The 22838-nt window shown below is 32.5% G+C and overlaps 3 protein-coding genes across 7 annotated transcripts; 1 reads left to right on the top strand and 2 right to left on the bottom strand.

The window, feature by feature from the left end:
• Nucleotides 1–641: 641 nt before the first annotated feature.
• On the bottom strand, nucleotides 642–11025 carry LOC105206464 (dynactin subunit 1). 5 transcript variants are annotated; one of them, XM_011175961.3, is made up of 20 exons: nucleotides 10616–11025; nucleotides 9300–9454; nucleotides 8810–8842; nucleotides 8587–8646; nucleotides 7836–7983; nucleotides 7238–7300; nucleotides 6072–6209; nucleotides 5817–5954; nucleotides 5443–5682; nucleotides 5111–5362; nucleotides 4922–5038; nucleotides 4598–4841; nucleotides 4236–4518; nucleotides 3738–4162; nucleotides 3001–3237; nucleotides 2629–2923; nucleotides 2355–2550; nucleotides 1918–2280; nucleotides 1696–1827; nucleotides 642–1364 (listed from the first exon to the last, which is right to left on the bottom strand). In XM_011175961.3, the coding sequence occupies exons 1-20, from the start codon at nucleotides 10781–10783 to the stop codon at nucleotides 1149–1151; spliced, it is 3903 nt and encodes a 1300-aa protein (XP_011174263.3). In that variant the 5' UTR covers nucleotides 10784–11025; the 3' UTR covers nucleotides 642–1148. The 5 variants fall into 5 exon arrangements, with proteins under 5 accessions (XP_011174263.3, XP_025987249.2, XP_011174268.3 ...); XM_026131464.2 differs by lacking the exon at nucleotides 8587–8646; XM_011175966.3 differs by lacking the exon at nucleotides 7238–7300.
• A 138-nt stretch (nucleotides 11026–11163) lies between these two features.
• Nucleotides 11164–15553, top strand: LOC105206455 (nuclear inhibitor of protein phosphatase 1). The gene is made up of 6 exons (XM_011175951.3): nucleotides 11164–11581; nucleotides 11718–11778; nucleotides 11891–12044; nucleotides 13321–13541; nucleotides 13618–13821; nucleotides 14385–15553. Exons 1-6 carry the CDS (start codon nucleotides 11553–11555, stop codon nucleotides 14751–14753), a joined length of 1038 nt encoding a protein of 345 aa, XP_011174253.1. The 5' UTR covers nucleotides 11164–11552; the 3' UTR covers nucleotides 14754–15553.
• A 2825-nt stretch (nucleotides 15554–18378) lies between these two features.
• On the bottom strand, nucleotides 18379–21091 carry LOC105206444 (tubulin alpha chain). The gene is made up of 4 exons (XM_011175944.2): nucleotides 20872–21091; nucleotides 20445–20746; nucleotides 19561–20142; nucleotides 18379–18835 (listed from the first exon to the last, which is right to left on the bottom strand). Exons 1-4 carry the CDS (start codon nucleotides 21074–21076, stop codon nucleotides 18596–18598), a joined length of 1329 nt encoding a protein of 442 aa, XP_011174246.2. The 5' UTR covers nucleotides 21077–21091; the 3' UTR covers nucleotides 18379–18595.
• Between the last annotated feature and the right edge of the window lie 1747 nt (nucleotides 21092–22838).

Below are 22838 nucleotides of genomic sequence, written 5' to 3' on the forward strand. Positions count from 1 at the left end.
TAATCTTGATGATAATTTACAAAATTGGCTGTTGTGTACAATATATAGTAACAGCCTGGTAAAAAAGTTTTTCATATAAAAAAATATATAATTATATACATAATGTGTGTGTCCACATAGGTTATCCTTTTCTTATATATATATATATATATATATATATATATATATATGTATGTATATATATGTATGTATGTATGTATGTATGTAGAGAGCGAGAGAGAGGAAAAAGGATTTTAAAAAATTGGTGTTTACAAAAAGTAATTCTACAATGTTTTATATACAGGATGTCCCAAAATTTGCGATTTAAAATTTTTAAATTTAAAAAAGTTATTTTAGTTATTTTTTAATTATAAATTTTTTGTTTCATTTGCTCAAATTTTACTTTTTATAAAATAATATTAAAATTATTTTATTTTTTCTTATTTTCTTTTATATTCGTTATATTCAAGCAAAGATACAAGAAAATGAAAACATGTGGATATATATATATATATAAATTTCTATATGAAAAGTTTTTTACCGGGAGTGAAAGTGTTATATGATGTCTGGTCAAGATAGGTATACCAGCTCTATAAGACCACATCACTTTCTATTATTGTGATACCATCACCGTTTAGGGTATACATACAAAACACTTATGTAAATATTTTTAGACCATATATATTTGACAATTCTTAAAGGCATATATATATATATAATATACAGTAAAGCCGTAGAGGCACATGATTTTTCTTCCGCATTGTTAATACTAAATAACATTGTGTTTACAAATTTAATGAACACTGAAAAAAGCCTCCCAGCTGCGATGCGCCGGTCATCGCGCTGTAGTCCATCGGAAATAAATAAACATTGCAAAAGTGCAAATTACGAATTACTAGATCAGCCCTGTACCTTTTTCACATCAATACAAGGATACGACATAAATTCCCTGTACAAAAGTTTTGTTTAATGTCGTGTTCGTAACAATATGTATAATTAGCTAGCTTCTCTTTTTATAAAGCACAACGGGGTACGGCAACGCAGTACAAAATATTGCTACCGTAAAAAAAATTAAAAAAAATAAATAAATCTCTCTTACACGACATATCTTGAGGATTCTGTGTGATCACATACTTTGTCACATGAAATAAATAATAAAACACGGGTTCTTAATAATATAGTAGAGTGTGAATTTTCCTAAGTTCTTGAGGTCCTACATTAACAGAAAAAGACTGTTCAGGACCGTTGTGAGGAATCTTTATTTCGGCGGCGAGTAATTTGCGTTTCTGCATCGCTGCCGCCATCTCGCGATTTGGGTACACGGCAAAATTCGCTTCCGCTCTCCCACCTGGTGTACGTTTAATAGCTTCGCGACGTACTTGAGCCTAAAAAAATATATATACAATTATATTTTGCATTTAGTGATCGACATTGCATTAACTATTACACTGAGAGAAAAAATTATTAAATTTAAATAAATATGTTATTAGTAGATACTATTCAAATAACTTTTATATCAAACTAGTAATATTTTTATTACTAGTTTGATATAAAAGTTTATTATATCAAACTAGTAATATTTTTATTCAAATACTTAAGTAATATTTATTATAAACAAATACTTTTCACTTGTTTGAATAAGTCATTTGAATAGTACTAATGACATATTTATTAAAATTTAATAATTTTTTTTTTCAGTGTATTATTTGTACTTACCACTAACTCATCAACTCGTTCCTTCAATTGCATAATATTTTTCTGTCGTTCTACTAAATAATGATAAGACATTTCGGGTACTTTGCGCCTCAAATCTGGTACTGTCGGATATACCAGAGTCTTTTCGACATCCTGAAATAAACGTACACAAACAAATGTATTCAATTGCAGGAAAATATTATTTGGATGTAATAATAATCGGGGATAATGATTAATGATTACCTTGACGAGATCGCTGGTCTTTTTTCGCAATTCTTGAATTTTCGTATCCAGAGACTTAAGATTCGTCGGCGATGGTAATGGTTCCAAGCTATCTAACTTTTGACGCAAGACAGCGCACATTATCTTCTTCTTTTGTTGATGCTCGTTACTCAAAGCTTGCTTGAGAGCGTTTATCTCCTGTACATAATATTTGTTATCCAATGTACTTGTTATCGAAGTGCTTCCTGTCATGCTGTCCGTGCCAGACACTGATATTGTTTTCTTGCCTATTGACTTCAGCTTTTCTTTCAATTGACCCTTTTCTGATTCTAAGCTGTCGATATCGGTTTGAAGATGGTCCATTGTTTCTTCGAATTCTTTTTCCTATCATCAAGGAAAATAATTTGTGAGCAAATGTACAAATAAGATTATAATATAAAAGAGTGGAAAAAAAGTACTTTGCGTTTTAACTGATTCTGCGCCTCTTCTAATTTTCTCTTCAACTTCTCGACATTCATCTCGTGTTCATGCTGCTGCGTCGCATAACGCTTCTCTGCCAACTCCTTTCGCAGCGTCATCTCGGACAGTTCTTCTTGCTTTTCTCGTAAAGCTAATCTTGCCTCACGTATGTCACTGTCTCTTGCTTCGAGTTTTCTAATATGAAAATGTCATCAAATTATCGCAAAGATTTTTTTAATGGTAATTAAATAATGACGATGAAAATGTACTCACCTGCTGAGTATTTTCGTTTCTTCCGACTCTTTCCTTACAGCATTTGCTCTAGCCACAATTGGTGTTATTTGATTGCTCTCTTTAGAGTGCTGCTGATTTTGTGTCTGTCCGCTTATGGCTAATTCGTTTTCGCACTCGGCCATCTTCTGCGCCAGATTTGCCGCCAGCTGTTGTATTACCGTTAAGCTGGCCTTGATAGTAGCAACAGGACCTAGATCTTCTGTATCGTACACCCTTTCGCTGGACGTTGCGGCCATTTCCTTCAACTTATCAGCCGCTAATCCCGCGTCTAAATCTGAAAAATATATTTTGTAAATTTATTACAAAAATAAATTTTCCCATTTAAAAAAGCTCACCTAAAAAGATACCTACCGCCATTTTGGGTAATAGCCTGTAAGGCACTCTTCAATAGATACTGAAGTGTCTTTATAATCTTCACGCCGTGCTGGTAGCACGTCAAAAATTGTTCGTTGCAATCTTTATCTAATCCTAAATTGGCGCCTACGATAAACGCTGGACCAGCGTGATCGCGCGGTACTCGCCTTCTAGCAGATTTCAAATGTTGTTGGATCACTTCACACGTTGTCTCGACATGTTGACAAAGCATACCTTTAATAATGAGAATGCGTTATAGTGACATTTATACAAGTCAAATTTAATTAATCAAATAGCAAAGTTGAATAAGTTGATTTTTTTAACTAAATAAAGTTAAAGGCTTATAAAATTAATTTTATTACGTTACATGAACAAAAACCTAATTTAGTTAAAAATTATATTATAATAAAGTTTAATTAAAAGTTAATTTTCAAAAGCCTTATTTAATTTTTTAAAAGTTAGATTACTCTAAAATTTAGAGTTTAAATAACAAGACAATTGCAATATGGATCACCAAATAAATTTAATATTTTATTTGTAGATTAAGTTTATATGAAACAATAGAATATTTTCAGAAATATGGGACTTTTTTGTTTTACTTGGGTAAATTTTTATAATTTAGGAAAAAAGTTGTTTTAAAAATAACTAATTAAAGTTAAAAGTTATTAACTTTTTAATTCGATTATTTAACTTTTCATTCGTTATTACTCTCAATCTTACCAAATATTACATACCTATATCACCAGCTTCTCCTTGTATCAATGCTTTGATCGCCGCAGCATCGGTAGCTATGGCGTCGCACGTATTGCCTAAAGTTCTCGTACCATTCACGATTAGACGCGCCTGATTAATAGTTGTACTCTCGCCGAAGAGTACGGAGAACATTGTAGCGAAGTACCCGCAGCACTTTTCGATCGCGTCCATCGGCAAATTCTCGTCCAACTGATCTCTCTTAGCCAGCTCTATCAATGAGTCCAAGGATTTCTCCTGCGCCGCCATTTCCGGATAAGCTGCTCCCGCTTTAAGTAACATCTCCGAGTTACAAGAGTTTAAAGCCGACTCGAAGCAGCCCAGGGTGGTTTGTAAAGCGTACATGTGCGAGCACAAACGAGATCTGAACGAATACTGCGCTACCGAGTGGCCTCTCACTACAGAAGTCCTGTAATTAAAAAATTAAATATTGCACAAGAAATTTAAACCAAGTTTGCACGACAAAATAGAATTATTATTACTTGTCTATTTTTTCGATCGATCTGTACTTCTCTCGAACTTGTGAGATCAATATTTCTGTCTTTTGTGTCATTCTTGGTATTAATAAGAGCATTAATATCGCATCGTGATCTCCACCGCGAATCAAAAATGCGGGAGGCATAAAAGATAATAAATAAGACACGTGATTTCGTGCCTCCTCGGCATCTAAGCGACGCAGTTCGAGATCAACTGCCTTAGTTTGCGCTCGGGTTTCAGCAAACGTCTTCTGGAAGTCTAATATCTCTGCAAGTTGTTGGTCCGCACCTAAACCATATATAAAAATTCATAAATAAAATAACTTATGTTAATAAAATTTCATATGTACCAGCATTTGCTATCTTACCTCGAACGTTAGTCTTGGTAGATTCCGTTGACTGAACTCGTTGCTGCAACTGCAAACATTGGTCCTGTAACTGATGTGTGAGTTCGCGGAATTTTGTGATGGTCAATTCACGATCTGCCAACGTCTCCAAGGCGGCATCTCGGTGCCGCTGGGCATCGCGCGCTGCTCCAAGTGCGAGATCTAATTCCTCGCGAAGTTCCAGCTCTAATTCTTTGGACGATTCAGCCAATTGATCCGACATGTCCTAAACAGATTCGCAGTATATTATATAAGTTTGTTGAAAATTATATATCTTTTATAATACAAAATACAGGTACTACGTACTTGCAGAGCCTCCAAATCTGCAACAGCTTCTTCCAATTCAGCCACTTTTTCTTCCAACGCCATTTTTTTCTCGCCTAGCATTTCGACCATTTCTTCAGCTCCTAACGCCGCATCGACCTACAAAAGAAACGTCAAAGTGTTTTAATGCGAATATAAAATGTTATTACAAATCGTACAAGCAAAATATACCTGTTCCTGTAGATCCGCTATCTGATGTTCCATTTCTTCGACCCGCGCCGACAACTTCTCTTTCGTGCGACCCAATTCCAAGATCTCAGATTTCTTCTGATCCATATCCTTTTGCAGTTTTTGGAATTCATGTTTCTCGTGTGCCGACAAATCGCGCATTTTCACAAGCGTTTCGCGCAACCTGTTATTTTGCTGTTCCAATTGCTTCACTTCGTAACTCGAAACTCCCGTAGTCGAGCCACCCCCGGCTGCCTTATTTGCGAAAATAATACCAATTAAACGTATAAAAAAAAGATACAAAAACCTTATAAAAATTAGATGAAATATTATACCCGCTCAGACATTTCTGTGCGTAATATCTCTAGATCCAATGTTTGTTCTTCCAATTTTTCTTTGAGTTGCTCTAGCTCGATCTGAAGAGTTTCAGCCTTTTCTTCTGCCATTTCTTTATCCAATGTAGCCATTTCTACTGTTTCTGCAAGATCAGACATTTCCTCTTGGTATTGTTCCCTCGCTGCGTGAGCTTCTCTAGTTTCTTGGCGAGCTCGTTGAAGTTCTCTTTGAAGGCTTGCCTTTGATAGCACAAAGAGCAAAAGTAGAAATTAAGAGATTTATTCTCGAAAATTATAAACTCGTTAAATAAAGATTTCGTAATTTTCGAAATTTAATTGATTCTTTTAGCATGTATGGTGTTACGTATACTCACTTGATTCTCCATGACTTTGGCTTTAAATTCAAGAAGCTGTTCAACTTGAAGTTTCGTCTTTTCGAAGTCTTTCATCCTCTCCTTGTCCTGCATTCGTTTTACACGCAACGTTTCTACTTTCTCGGTAAGATCACGCACCTATAATATTTATATACGTATATCATAATCCTATACAACACAAGGTATGTAATTTTATACTATAAGGAAACAATAATAAAAAGATTCTCGAAGTGGAAAACTTGTAAAAAAATTTACCTGAGACTTTAAATTATCGTTCTCTTGCACGAGTTGCAAGTGCGACAGTTTTTCTTCCACCAGATTCGCGGCCGCCGCCGAACCCGCCATCACCTGACCGGGTACGAATTGCGGTTTCAACGTTTCTACAAAACCTGTCTGGATTACAGAAAGGGGAAAAAATAAAATATATTTGCGTTCTGCGCCACGTTGGGTGTTCTTTTTATTATCGCATGAAAAAATTATCGCCAAAGAGCTTCTTCAAAGGCCTCTGGACCTGTGTACCTGTGCCAGCTTGAAACGCATATACACACATGGTATATATAACTAAACGGTATATGGATGGCGCAAACAAAGATAACGTAATTATTCTCAAAATGCGGCAATGAAAAAAACACCCCACATTTCCTATATATGAGAATCGCATGTGATGTTACGATAATGCCGTTTGTTTCTGTATTTACATTCGGACAAAAATTAGTCTGTTTCGTGGTGATTAATGAGAGATTAGTTGCAGTAGCGAAACACCAACAAGCTACACCGAATATTCTATTAGTACTAACGAATATGTAGAGGAAGATCCAGTTGATGAGTTTGAATCGTGTTATGTGATACATTTATACAGGGTATGGCTGAGGTTAAAGCACCAAAACTGTCTCATCTATTATGTCCTAACAACTCGCACACTCGTGTATTCATTCGCATCCCCATTCCACGAAGATTAACTCTTAATAGATATAACTCTGAGAAAGTTATTGATCAGGCAAGGCTACACCTCAAAGACGTACAAAACCCGTCCGAGCTAGATATTAGTATTAAGTATTATTAAGCTTGTAATACAAACATGATGGGAATTCAATTCCTAACTGTGGAAGGTAGAATTGAGAGGCGATGCAGAACATCCCTTTCCATTGTGTAAATTATCGAAGTGTCATAGAACTCAGTTAATGAAGCTGATGTTAAACATAATATATAATGATATGCGAAGAGTAAAATGAAATTAAGTCAATAATCCACTAAGGTTGAGCGAATCTGTTAAAGGTGCGTAATGACGTTGTATCGTTACGAAAGTTGTGTGTTACGATGCTTTATGTGATCGGCAAACAGCTAGTATGAGAAAGAACAAGATATTAGAGAGGTGATGTATTAAAAAAATTGAGATATTACAATTAATGAGTATTAATTACATTATTCTGATCATCTTGGGCCTTTGGCTTTTTGCCGGGAGGCGAGCTCGTGCTAGGGGACTTCTGAAACACGTACGTGCATATTCCCATATGAATCATTCTGCGCCAATGGAATCCTTTGACTTGCTTTCACAAATACAGTCCTTACTCTTTTTTTCTTTTAATTTCTACCATTAATTCTACCTCACTTTTGTCAAGCACACTTTCCGGTCAGAAACGTATACGTGCACAATTACATTTGATTGACCGAGTCATAGAGTAGGATTCTTTGCACATGAACATAAGAAACAAACAAATAATCGAAAAATTGATAGCTTTCAAAATATCAGGTCACCGGTTTGTTAGTCAAAAATAATGGAAATGTATCATAAGAACATAGAATAGATAATCTGTTCACATAGGAATTAGAAACCACTCATTATATTATATGTATATGTCATGCCTTAAATCTTCTGAATAATGTTCATTATGGATAAAGTTTTTACTCTCTTATTATGATAAAAATGACAAGAGATACAGAAAATAACTTATATATTGATATAAAAATAATTTATATTACGAACAGTTTTAGACTTTTTATCACAGCTTACAGTCTTACCTCAACGAATGAGGCACGCTTCGAAACTGTAGTTGGCGCCGGAATTAATGATTCGCCGCCGTCTCTACGTTCGTGCGACGTTCCAGTTAGGCTTTCTGTACTTGGGGCACTCAATAACGTTCTACTTCCAGATAAGGATAATCGAGAACTGTAAAAAAATAACATAAAATACTTAATGATATTTAACAACATAATATGTTTTACATTTTTGCTGTGCTAAGCTGATCACCAATCAACCGTGATGGAAATTCCAACTTATTTATAATAAATGAGAAAATGGAAAATAAACATTTATGCATAAAGTAATGAGAAATCATAAAATATTACAATGATATTTGTATATGCCTGTAGAAAAGTTTTAGCACATTATGGAAAACATTAAAAATAAAAATATAATTTTATACAAAAATGCAACAAATTCATAAACAAAATTCAATAGCTTTTAATACATAGCAATATGTATCTTTTGTGTCACGTCACAATAATAAGTGCAACAGAAATAATCGCTAATTATTTAACTGAAAGTAAGAACGCATATGTAAAAGCTCCGTAACAGGCAACTTGTTTGTGCTTTTAGAGGCTGCAAATCTTTTGACGATGAGAAAATGCAGTTGGCGTTTTGACACAGAGCCAGTAGTACATAGATAATTGTGATTTTTTTTTTTTATATCTATATAAGCAGTAGCGATACAAGATACAACATTGCCGACATAAATTCTGTTCGCCAAGATTCAGCTTGCAATAATCTTACCTAGAAAGTTTGTCAGTTTGCTGGCGAGTAACATTTGCAGGAGATGTTTTTCTCCGTACACTTTTATGAGCAGCATATACATTTTAAGAATTTTAAAAATTAATTACATACTCGCCAATAATTTGCCTATTTATTTAAAAAGTGTCAGAGGGTTTTAGAAAAGGTAGTACTACAATAATAATTCGTTCTTCTTTTTGATGTTATTACAAGATAGGAAACTTACGCTGTAGGCTCGTTCCTCCGACGCATACTAATGCTAGCATGTAAATTGTGAAAATAAGTAATTTCAAATGTTCTTTCTTTCAAATTTATAAATCGCAGTCAGCTAATATAACAATGAACATACTATTTTTAATGCAAACAAATTATATTCTGCTTATTTATCGCGTAATTTTACTATTTTTTATTTGATGCATTATTTAAAATATATATGTCAAACTATCGTGATACTTTAATATTACTTAAACGTTTATATTTAATTTGTAAGGCCAGCATATAATCCATACTCTAATATACAACCTGTTATTAGTATACTAATAATTATTTAAAACATTTAAATATATTTAAATTATATATAAATTATATATGTTTAAATATATTTAAAGTTTATTGCATTTATTATAAGAAAGTGTACATTTTTCACAAGAATACCTTCTTTTAAATTTAGCCAACATTTTTCAGTGCGATCCAGTCATTTATATCTAACAACTCACCTATTTAATCGACTCCTGGCTCTAGCCGCGCTATCATCAGGTGTTGTGGCATTGCTGCCCACAGAGGAAGGACTGACTGGCTCTGTCCTATTGCCAGCATCATCCAACAGAATAAGTTGCGTTTGGCGTGCAAACATGCCATGATTCTCTGCACACTGTGGCAATAGAAATAGAAATAGACAATGTAAAATCTATCTTCTTCTACACAAATTAAACTCTGAACAATAAAGGTAAATTTATCATTACAAACATTATCTAATTACAAATAATGAAGATTATTTATAATATATATAACACTAAACTGACACAACATTTTCTTTTATTTTATGTGGTATTGTATTGTTTGATATGCTCTGGTAAATTAAATTTAGTAATCAAACAATATCATCTTACAAATATTATATCTACATTATATGTTTAACATATTTTTCTCTGTCACTCTTATCCAATAGAATCAAAATTGACTCTTTGGAAGAAAAGTATTTGTCATAGATTGTACAATGGGTCTTTGATCAAATTCCGATTACTTTAATTGAAGATTAATTTATAAAATAATATCATTTTATATTAATATAAAATATAGAATTATTAATCTTTTGTTATATGTTCGACACATGGAAAAGATTAAATTAACTTTCTGGAGCTGACAGTAGGTCTATTAGAGCTACCATCAATCATAAATCTTAAATTGTTATTAAAATAAACTTAGTATTCATTCTTTCTTATACAAGTTATGTCATTTAGATTTTCTTGAAATTAATTAAAACCTTTTAGTCAACACAAATTAAAGGTGTATTTGGGAAGACATTATTATTAGCGCTATTTGTATCATTCTATCCTTGTTTACATCTAATGCATGATAAAAACAGAAAACAAAAATAGTTAGCTAATAACGGCAAGTGTCACACATCCAACATCAGTAACTGTTAGCGAGTTCAATCACTTCTATTACCTCAGATTAATGCAGCTACTATGTACAAAGTTAGCGACGTTAAACGTGAAAGCAGATAAATATTTTACAATACCTAACAATGATACTGTCACATTATTTAACAAAATATATATGTATTATTGGATTGTCAAGAAAAATTGATCATATTATACCACTGTATTTACATATTATACATAGCAGCCTTTAATGTGCGCTAGTCCAATGTAGCGAGAGTGATCAAATTCACTGTATGTAGTTTTCGACGTCAGATGGTTAAAGGCAATAAGTTGCATTTGAAATTTGGGTATCAGTTCATTTAATCGCTAACTGAGGTAATCAGAGTTTGATCGAGGTCACTCTCAGGTAAGTTTCTCCGTTGATTCACCTTGAAGTACACCTGGCCCTTGACGCTGCCGTTGTTCTTTCCTTTTGGCTCGTCGAGTATCACACCGATCCATTTGCCTGACGCGAACGCCGGGTGGCCAACGTAGGCGATCACGCCTTGACACTCCTTCACGGGAACCTCGACGCGTTGCCCGATTTTGAATGACATGTCTGTATTCGTCAACCACGACTCGCCCCAGACGGACGCATCAGCCGTGCATCAAGTTACGTGCGCGATTTCTCTTGATTCCCTTCGGCTTCGCGCTCTGTCACTCGCCGCTCCGAACGCGGATTAATATCTGATTTATGACAGAATGAAACGAGCACCACGAGTCTCCGGATGCACTCCAGTAAATCCCGTCTGTTTCGCGCAGTGTCGTCGATATCCAGTCCATTGACAGTTGCTGCGCGATTGTCAGCAATTGCTGCACTTCTGCGCGTTGAGTGCAGCTAGTGTAGAAGTTACAGCAATCTCAGCCAATCAGACGAACTCACTAAGCCTATTTCAACGCGTGATTGGCTGATTTTTTCCTCTTTCTTTCTCTTTATGAGAAATAGGGAATATTTTTTCATGGCGTTAGGACGATCTCACAATTGCCCAGAATAAATTTATTTATTTATCTAAGGAAACTGCTCTCCGATTAATTCCTCGTTACGCAACAATTATTCGGCGATTGAAGTTTAAAAAGCGTTTGTGTTTGCATCTCCGCCGGGCGCGCAGTTCCATCGCGGGGGGATTGAAATCTCGCGGTTATAGGGAGTGCGTGAACACTCGGCTCGCGAGATTTTGGTGATATATACACCTCTGACACGGAAGATTTGTTTTCATTACATGCATTCGGTTAAATAAGAAGTTAACTTGTCATTATTCGCGCGTTTATTTGCTCTACTATCAAGGTGAGGCTGATTCCTACGCGTAGTGCGTTGTGCGGACGACAATGGCCAACCACTACGAGGTCCCGAACTGGTACGTTTCAGAATCTCATTAGCGGTCACTCGAGTTCACCTATTATTTACGCAATTGCTTGTCCCGAACTCGGCTTGTCACCGCACTTGGCAAGGCTGGTACGCACGTTCTTATTATTTTTAATATCTTTTTCCAGGGCTGGTAAGCCACCGGTGGGACTGCACTTGGACGTGCTGAAGAACGACAAGTTGATACAGGTAAAAGCGACGTCAGCTGTGATTCGATGACATGTCATTCGTTCAGAGCTTCTTCATTACTTGCGCGAGGCGCACGAATATATTTCACATGTATGCTACATGTATTTTACAGAAACTCATGGTAGATGAGAAGAAGTGCTACCTGTTTGGCCGCAATCAACAGCTGAACGACTTCTGCATTGATCATGCATCCTGTTCTCGTGTGCATTCGGCTCTTGTTTATCACAAGCATCTGAATCGGGCGTTTCTAGTTGATCTGGGAAGCAGTAAGTATAGTAATTTACACTGATGTTAAGAAACAATTTTCTTTTAAGAAACATTTTTAACTCTTTGGTGACAAATCTGGATAACTCCTGTGTAATCAATTTTTATTCATGGAAGCTCGAAAAATCAAAAAGTCCCATCATACCTTATCTCCTCATAAAAAAGTTTATGGTGGAAAATACCTCCTGTGGGGTAATGCAATTGAGGCCGTTGATTTTCCTGTGAACAGCATTGAGTTGATTTCTATATCAAGTCCTAGTAATGATTATAGACAACACACTTTTCTGTGAAAAATGAAAATTTTGTAAAAATTGTAAGTACTCTATTTTTATTTTAAATTAATATCTGAATGTTTTTATTTAAAAACTTATTTTTCTAAAAGAAATTATTTAAAAAAATAGATTTGATGAACAGAATTGAAATATTAAATCACATTATGTAACAAGACAATAGCTTCTTAGGGAAAACATTATTTTTGTACCAAAATATATAAAGAAATGATTTTTTTTTTTGTTGATATTTGATTTTTCCTGCTTGTTTTTTTATTGCAAATCATTTTTGTATACTTAAATGATTATACTTTTTGAAGAATTTAAAGTTTTTATATTTTTTTTCTAAAACTTTATACCTAAACTAGAAAATATTAGAATTTTTTATATGTATTATAAAAAGTTATAAATTTTTAAGTTAAATAAAACTTTTACCCAATATACGATTAATCTTTAGTAATTTATACATTTTATTTTTTCCTAAAATGAAGTAAAGATATTTGTTCCAGAAACTTGAAGATATGTGAATTTTTAGAGATTTTTGAACCACTTTAAGTAGATGAAGTGTAGTCACGTGAGTTATCCAGGTTTGTTCAGATATGGCTTGTATACACAGAACGCAGCAATACTGGCCGCATGGAGAAAGTTGAAGGTGCAGTAGCCAATTTTTTTCCATAAAAGTGTAAAAAATGATTGACTATCGCTCCAACTTCCACAGTGCAGCAAGCGCTACAACTTTCTGTATATAGAAGCCAATATAGTACTATTTTTCACCTGATAAGAGTTAATAAATTGAATATCAAAATTCTTCAATTTTTTTAAATAGATTGCAAAACCAATATTTAAAAAAAAGATTATGTTTTAATACTTATTTATTATAGTATTTATAATAGTTTTGATTTATAAAATATGTAAAATATATTTATTTAATACAAAAGCTTTGTTTAAATTTCTTTATAAAATGTATTATACATATTTTATGTAAATAAGAAGTTTGATAACTTTTCAGCACATGGGACCTTTATTGGAAATTTACGATTGGAAGCTCACAAACCAACTCAATTACCAATCGACAGTACATTTCACTTTGGGGCATCTACTAGATATTATATAATAAGGGAAAGACCTCAAACTGGTGCCCGGCCTATTATTGAAGAACTGGAGAAATTATCTGAAGATATGGACGCCGGTGGTTTACTGGGATTACCAGAAACAGAAACGGAATTGGATGTATGTATCAAAAATTTGATATGTTGAAACATCTTTATTTTAAACTAAATGTGATCTAATTGATTGTAATTTTCAGAATCTAACAGAGTTTAATACAGCTCATAATCGACGAATTTCTATGCTTGGCATAACGGATGATGAAATGCATAAACCGACGCGTAAGCGAAAGAAAAAAGGAATCACCTTCAACGACGATGAGGAAGTAATTAATCCAGAGGATGTTGATCCATCAGTCGGGAGGTTTCGTAATCTTGTACAAACGACCGTTGTTCCTAGTAAGGTACATATACACAATCTTCTAAAGAAAAGTGAGGCATAGAAAAACGCAATCATGTGATTACAAAATTACTTTACGTGCAATACGCTTGCGTCGGTGATCTTTTCTGCATATATCTGTAGATATATAGGATCTACAATTTTATCTACAGTTAGACCTATAGTTTTGAACAGCCTATTAGAAAAGATTTTCTTAGGCAAAGTTATTCTTGGTAATTTGCATTTGTTCTCCGAGAGATAGCAATCACTTTTAAATTGATTAAAAATCAATTTAGAGCTGTACTGGTCTGGGTGATTTGAACCCGGATCTTTGGTATGGAGAGCAAACTTGTAACTCCTGCTACATTGCCACAAAATTACTTATCTTATTAAGTTACAAAATTATTTAACTTAGTATTTATAAAAAAATGGCTGCATTCAGAAAAAAGAGTAGTTTTGTTATTATATTTTTGACGATTGGCTTATTGAAGAGTGCTGAAAACCAAAGACAAAAACCAATTTTATTAAAAAATTTTACAGTTACAAAGTTTTTCTGCTGGACGCAATCAGTGTGCTTTTTTATTGCAGAGAATGCGTATGGAGGGTGGCCTCATATCGTTATCGGAAGATCATAATCTTTTAAAGCATATGCAACCAACGTCTACCGCATCGCAGCTTTATCACGATCTACCTCCCGAACAGTTTACGCCGTCGTCAATGTCGTCAATCAATCCATTTTCTACGGCTCTCACGTCGCTGACGTCACGGCTTGGCATCGCGCTACCTAATCCTGCGCCTGAGGTAGAAATGACGCCGAATCAAATACAGACAGAAGTACAGCACGTGCAGGAGCACGTACCGGGTACGACAGAACCACGTGCGATGGAGCCGAAGAAGAAGAAATATGCCAAAGAGGCATGGCCCGGGAAAAAACCAATACCAACACTTCTTGTATAATAGGAAGAATTGCCGTTTATGTATACATATTCCGTATTATTATTTTCCGATAGAGCTTACCTTCATCCAAAAATTGTTTATACATTACAGATTTATGTGCGATTTTTCATCAGCTCTATCATGTGTTATTATATCGGCAATAACTGTCAAATCTTAGTCAAGTTGAACTACATAGAATTATAATGAAAAGACTAAATCCGTACTAGTTAAAATGTTATTTAAGTAATAATAATTCGGATATATAACTTGGACTGATTGTTATGGTCCAATTTGAAGTAAACACGTCTAAAGAGAGTTATGCTCTACTTGAAGAATGTAACTGAACTATTATAATTTATTAACACAGCAAATGCATTCAGTAACTAAAACAAACATTGATCAGTGAAAGCATCCTAAAGTTATGCAATTTCAAAAGAACTTATTCATATTGGATACATATGTTTATCATGTTAAGTTTTATACTCTTGCTACATTTAGTTTTTTTTCGCAGTGATACACATATATCGATAGAAATAAAATTATTGTTTATTAAATAGATTTTGGTATCAGTATAAAATTTTATTTAGTTGTAACATTAGCGTGATTTTTATAGTTATTCAATTAATAACAACATTATCGTACTTGTTACATAATACATTGCATTTTTTTTTAACCTTGGCATAATATTTTCTTTATGTACCATTGCTGTCGCTTCAAGTGCAATGAACACGATGTAAATAGCTATAAAAGATATTTAGTTGATATACTTTTTATAAATCACTACCAAAAAAGAAGTCAATAAAAAGAAATTGTATATATTACATAAGTGTTAGTTTAAATTAGTAAATTTTTTAATAAAAAGTTATGATTATTCACGACTAATATATATACGTATGTATATTACATTATATATATATATATATATATATATATATATATATATATATATATATATATATATATATGTTTGTGTGTGTGTATATACAGGATATACATGTTCCATACTTTGCATGACATCCGTTAATGACAGACTCCTGAAATTATTTTGAGTCAAAAATAAGTATCAAAATGCGAAGGCTACAGTAGTTTTTAAATTCTCAGGTATGGCACATTGTTCAATAGTGAAAGTGTTCCTAAATATGATACTCATTTTTTATATTGATTTTACATATCTTTATGATACGATTTTCATCTCGAAATGATCTCAAAGAGTTTGCCATTAACGGGTCACGCGAAGTCTGAAACATCCTGTATATTAGTCGTTTCTTTATGCCAAATGAAATATTAATTGTGAAGTGATACGACGCTCATATATTTTTATACCTGTTTTTACAAGAAATTTTTACAAAAAATACTTTTCTATAAAATATATCTTTTACACGAAATTTAACATAAACGCTGTTATATTTTCCGCTTTGTTGCTGGGTAGCGAAAAAAATATGTCGGTCTACTTGAAAAGGTTCTTCAAAAGACGCGAGTATTATATTCTAGCAGTGTGGACTGTAATTCAAGGGTGATCCTCGTAATCCCTTTCAAGTTATGCTTTTTCTCGCGCGCTTTAATGCATTCAACTTCCTTTATACTTTCTTTTACTTACCAGTGGATAAATACCCGTTTGTTGTGCATTAGATCAAATTTGCAATTGAGCTTGACTTGGCCAAACTTTTACTTTATCAGTAATGTTGGCATATAGACAACTCGTTGAATCTACAAGTATATATCCAGTTGATATATTGATATCTGTGTACAGTATAGCTTATTACTCAATAAGAATATTACATAAATGGATAACACTGTTCTACATCATTTTGCAATACAAGTAAATCGTAATTTCCGATATATTTTTGCCTACTGAATACGAATCTGTTATAAATTTGACTATCATATTACAATTTTGAGAAAAATGACAAAGTGCCAAAAACAATTTTAAAGTATTTTATTTTTTATTTCTTTGACATCATTTTTCTCAAAATTATAATTGATAAATTTGGATAACAAATTTCTATTCAGCAGCTAAAAATATATTGTAAATGACTATTGCTGATTTATTACACTAGTGCTGCAAAAAGATCAAATTTTGTCGAATAGTGTAATTATAACATAAATGACTGTTATGGAGAGATGGAAAGTAACGAGTTATAGTAAGTAACACCGTTACTTGTTACTTCTTTTAAGAATACTTTTATATAATTATATAATAATGTTACAATTTTCTTTAATAGTAATGATAAGGCCAGGATTGGAATAGTTACTTTTAATAATCAACTTGTTATCATTATGCGTTAGTCATTGAAAAAAAAACGAATTTGTAACTTTGCTCATTACACAACGAGTCAAAATAACGCGTTATTTTTTCCAATGAGTAATGCATAATGACAACGAGTAGTTATTAAAAATGATTGTTCTCCAACTCTAGCGTTATTATTACAATTATGAAAAAGCGTAATGTTATTACAGAATTGTTATTATAAAAAAATGAAAGTAACGATAAAGTAACGACTTTCCATCACTGCTGTTATGTTAGATGTAATATATGTATACGATAATATGAGTCTAATACAATATTAATGTTATATAATAAATTTTTATGTAAATGATTATTATGATAGAAGATTAAATTTGAAATACGATATGAATAAATATAATAAATTATAAGTATAATTTATATAATAATTACGTAATCAGTAATGTTTGAAAGTTCTGTAACATTAATAAAATTCTAATTATAATTTCAATTAAGATATCAAATTTAAGGCACATTTTGACAATTTAGTTATTAGATTTCAAGGTAAAATTTGTATTTATAATTTTGTATGTAACATTATGAAATGTCATGGATGCGTGTGTAAATTTTAATATAATTTTTACATAATATTACATTGTATATTTTTTCATTTTTTAATTATTGCATATTAAATTTAGGCACATAAAAGTTATAAATAAAATTTTATCCTAAATCTTAGCACGAATTATAAATTGTTTAAACTAGATTGGATCTAAATTTCTTATAAATTTTTAATTTGAATGAAAAATGTAAATTCAGATTTTTAAGAGATATATGTACGATTTTGTGTGGATGACACTTTTGCGAAATCGTCTCCCGGCACTGTCTCCTGTGGACGATTAATAAATTTAATTACAATTTTAAAATCTATGGAACACCAGACAAAGCGGATATAACTCTTCATAACGGCGATCTCATTGACATCCTTGGACACGATATCCCACAGATACTGAAAGCAGTAGGCCATCATGCAATAGACCTTTTGCATGGATATCACTAAGTCTAAAGGAAAGTATATACAAATATGTAATTAAAAAGTAGGCGTGTTCTAACAATTTTGATCGAAACATATTTTTAAAATATATTCTTCAAAAATAAATAAATCAAATTTTAATTAAAAAAATGTAATTATAATATGTGTATATACACATACAATTGCTATTACTCCAAGTGCGCATAATGAAAATATTATAGATAAACGGAATTTCATTAACATACTCTATAAATATCGGTATAAAAAAAATAATAAAAAAACATTTATAAATTATTATTTTAAACTAGTAATAAATACTTTTATATAATTTATATTTGTCTGTTATAGATAATTATATATTCGTTTCTCTATACTAAATGAAACATTAATTATGAAGTGATGCAACACTCATATATTTTTATATTTGTTTTATAAAGAATGTTTACAAAATACTTTTCTATAAAATACGGTGACAATTTTATACGAGAATAAATATATATATTACTACACAAAATTTAGCACTGACGTTTTTGGTATAATTTTCACTTTGTAGTAGGGTAGCGAAAAAATAATATGCCGGCCTAAAAGATTTTCCAAAAACATGTGTTAAAACTCCAACGATGTATCCGGTGTAGACGGCGATTCAAGAGCAACTTCCTCATAATCCCTTTCGAGTGCCGCAAGGTCCTCACGCGCTTCTGCGAATTCGAGCTCTTCCATACCTTCTCCCACATACCAATGAATAAACGCTCGCTTTTTGTACATTAGATCGAATTTGTGATTGAGCTTGGCCCAAGCTTCTTCTATAGCAGTCGTGTTAGACAGCATAGAGACAGCTCGTTGAACCTGCAAGTATATATTCAGTTGATGTATTAATATTTATATATAACATGATTATATTTTTTACGCAGTAAATTTATAAGTGATTATTATGTTTAAAAATTGTAAATTAAATTAGAATTTGATTTATATAATTTTAATGTAAATCAAATATTATTATCAGATTTAAAATCTTTTATCAAAAATTAATTATCCTTCTCAGATTTCAAGATAAAACATTGTACTTATAATTTTATATGTAGCATCATAAAATGTTATATATTATACGCGTGCGTATTTTAATATGTAATTTGTGTAGGATAATTCCGGTATTTAAGTCAAGCGAGGACTTACGTCGCAGTAGCTAAAAGAAACGTTGCTCTTTAGAGCAACTTGTATATTGCATTACTACTGAGCAATTTGAGCTGCGTTCTGATATACTGTTAATTCAAAATCTGTAATTCACATTATGTATACTAGATTTTCAATAGATTTTTCAGTTTCTAAGAGTATCTGACGATAAATGGTAATTTGGAAGTTGAAACAATATTTCTTATTCTCGTTATTGTTCACATTAGCTTAGTAAATTTGAAAAAGGTAACATTTTTTTTACTTAAGATAAAGACAAAGATAATATACGTTATAATGATATAGATAAAGATGAAGCTATGATTTTATCTGGATAATTAATTTTATATAAATGACAGCAAACACTGCTTATAAAATTCCAGTCTTATAACTGTCGCTGGTACCTTTGCAAGATCGCCTCCTGGAACGGCTGTGGGTGGTTGATAATTAATTCCAACTTTGAAACCTGTGGGACACCAGTCGACAAAGCGGATGTAGCTCTTGCCCTTCATAGCGGCGATCGCGGCATTAACGTCTTTGGGTACGACGTCCCCGCGATACAGGAGGCAACAAGCCATGTATTTACCCTCGCGCGGATCACACTTGACCATTTGATTTGTCGCCTCGAAGCACTCAGAAGTGATCTCGGCGACCGATATACCCTCGTGGTAGGCCTTTTCGGAAGACACCACCGGAGCATAGGTTGCCAAGGGGAAATGTATGCGGGGATAGGGCACCAGATTCGTCTGGAACTCGGTCAGGTCGACGTTCAGGGCGCCGTCGAATCTTAAGGACGCCGTGATCGACGACACTACCTGGCTGATCAGCCGGTTCAGATTTGCGTACAAAGGCCGCTCGATGCCGAGCTTACGCCGACAAATATCATAGATCGCTTCGTTGTCTACCATGAACGCGCAATCGGAATGACTGATTGTCGTGTGTGTTGTTAATACAGCATTGTAAGGCTCCACTACGGCCGTAGATACCTGAAAATAAACGTGTATTTTTTTTACAAAAGTGTTTTTACCATTTACGCTAAACAACTAGAACAAAATGACACGGAAATTGTTTCAAGAGGGTCTCTCAGACTTCATACTGTGTTTAAGAGTTAAAATCGATATCATTTTATGTTTATTTTTATTTATCTTGGTTATTATTAAATATCCAAAAATTTAAGAAAAAAAGAAAAAAATTTTAGTTTGTTTTATCTCTTACAAGATGAGAGCAAGAATTCATTAAAATTATTCCACAAGAGTATGCAAATTGATTAAAACTGTTCTGCACTCACTTGCGGCGCAGGATATATGACAAATTCCAATTTACTCTTCTTGCCATAATCGTCGGACAGTTTTTCCATGAGCAAAGACGTGAAACCAGATCCTGTGCCACCCCCAAAGGAGTGAAAGACGAAGAAACCTTGTAGACCGGTGCACTGATCGGTCAACCTGCGCACTCGGTCCATCACGGACTCGATGATCTCACTCCCGATGGAATAATGACCTCGAGCATAATTATTGGCTGCATCTTCTTTACCAGTAATTAATTGCTCTGGATGATACAGATGTTTGTACGTTCCCATCCGAATTTCATCTACGGGAATAACAATTTTCAAGCTGTAGGTGTATATTTTATACCAATATTATACAAATTGTTTATATTATTATTAATCTAAATAATTTTATTTGTTTATGATTAGTTATTTCACTATGACTAACCGACGACAGTTGGCTCGAGATCGATCATTATAGCGCGCGGTACCATCTTGCCGGAGCCTGTCTCATTGAAGAAGGTGTTGAAGCAATCGTTGGAACCGGAAGCTTTGTCGGATGGCATGGTTCCATCCGGTTGAATACCGTGTTCCAGACAATACAACTCCCAACAGGAGTTGCCCATCTGGACACCCGCTTGGCCCACGTGCATGGATATACACTCACGCTGTAAATTACGTATTTTATCTTAACTATAAAATCTTGATGCACATCATAGAATCTTTGATTTCTTTTGAGAAGTTAAAAATTGCATAGAGAAAAGGTAATTTTACTTTTTCATACCATTTTGATGTTTATAATTAACTTATTTATCTTGTCGTTACACAATAAAAATTTGGATAATCTTTAAATCGAAATTTTAATTAAATCTTTAATTTAAACACGATAAATTTAGAGGCCGGCCATGAGCTACCCTAGAAAAAACACTAGCAATTTATATCTTTGTTGCTTTGGTAACCGATTATAAGTGATCTTCACAGGGATCAAAATATAATTTTTTTATCGTGAAATAATACAAGTCTCTTCATGCTTTACTTTTAATTGATGAAAAGAGAATTTTAATTAAATTTTTTATGTGATATTATTTAAATGATAAAATATTGCAAATTATTTAAATTTAATTGCTTTATTTAATTATTAAATTTATATGCAATATAGTAAAAATGTATATCATATATCATAATTATAATATAGAAATATTGCAGTAGAAATATTACACATTCAACATAGTAACATTTTAAATAATTAAACGGTTTTTGAACTTAAATTTGTTTAATTATTGATAAATATTATTTAAAAATTTTATTTCGATAAAATTCCTGCGTTACGATGTATCATCTTAGCGTTAATATGATACGCTGCATGGAGCTGTGAGCTCAAGAACAGCCTCAGTAAAAGTCAAAAATACATCAAAACAGTTTTAAAAAATTATTTTATTAATAATCAATAATAATAAAAAATTATTTTATTTTCATTATTTTTGTAGATATTAAATTTATTTATTATACTTCCCAAAAAAATTTTCAGAAATCAGTAGTTTTTCAGCATCGAAATGTATTCCCTTAAGAATACATATGTGTGAAACTATAAAATGTTAATGTAAATAATACAATAATACATAATAATTATAACTTCACAGTATTTAACCTTTATTTTGTATTTTGGAGCTTGAAAAATTAGATTTAAATTTAACATTGTTAAATTTTGGCACTTTGGTTTAAATAGATTTGAATGTGAATAATATAATTGAAGAATGATTAAATAATTGAAGTAAATAAAATCGGTTTTATAGATCGCATGTATACCATATATAATATGCATACATATATTATACGCATATTGCATGCACATATTATTAGCGTATTGCTTGAACAATATGTATGCATATTGTTTATTTATTGTCTGACATGTTTATGATAAGAGTGTTCGTGAGCAAAGTTTGCAATTTGTTACTTATATGATGACGCACTGGGACAAGGTTGTGCTTGCGTTGTAGGAATCCCTTTTGCGGATCATTTGCTGAACATTTGCCAGCGAAACGTTTTCTGGGCTATTACTTATTAAACAGCATTTAATATTATAAAACAAAGTAAAATTTAAATTTGCAAGTCATAAAACGTAAATATCAAAACTGTAATATTTAATTGAGTATCAAGTGCTGATTTAAGATATCGAAGTATTACAGGATTACAGACTCTTCTAACGTAACGAACGGTAAGTACCGAATCATATTTTCTAAGCATTATATAAAATTAATTGTTAAATTGAATTTAAAAAATAATGCAATTTAAATGAGTTGTAGAAAATATTAGGTGTACAAGTATGACTTTACGGATTTTCAATAAATGGCGGATTTTCAAGTACATGTCATTTGTCTGCAGTGTAAACAACTATTATTTTTATTTAATAACTAT

The sequence above is a fragment of the Solenopsis invicta genome, chromosome 16, assembly GCF_016802725.1.
Source record: "Solenopsis invicta isolate M01_SB chromosome 16, UNIL_Sinv_3.0, whole genome shotgun sequence".
In the NCBI taxonomy this organism is placed as follows: Eukaryota; Metazoa; Arthropoda; class Insecta; order Hymenoptera; family Formicidae; genus Solenopsis; species Solenopsis invicta.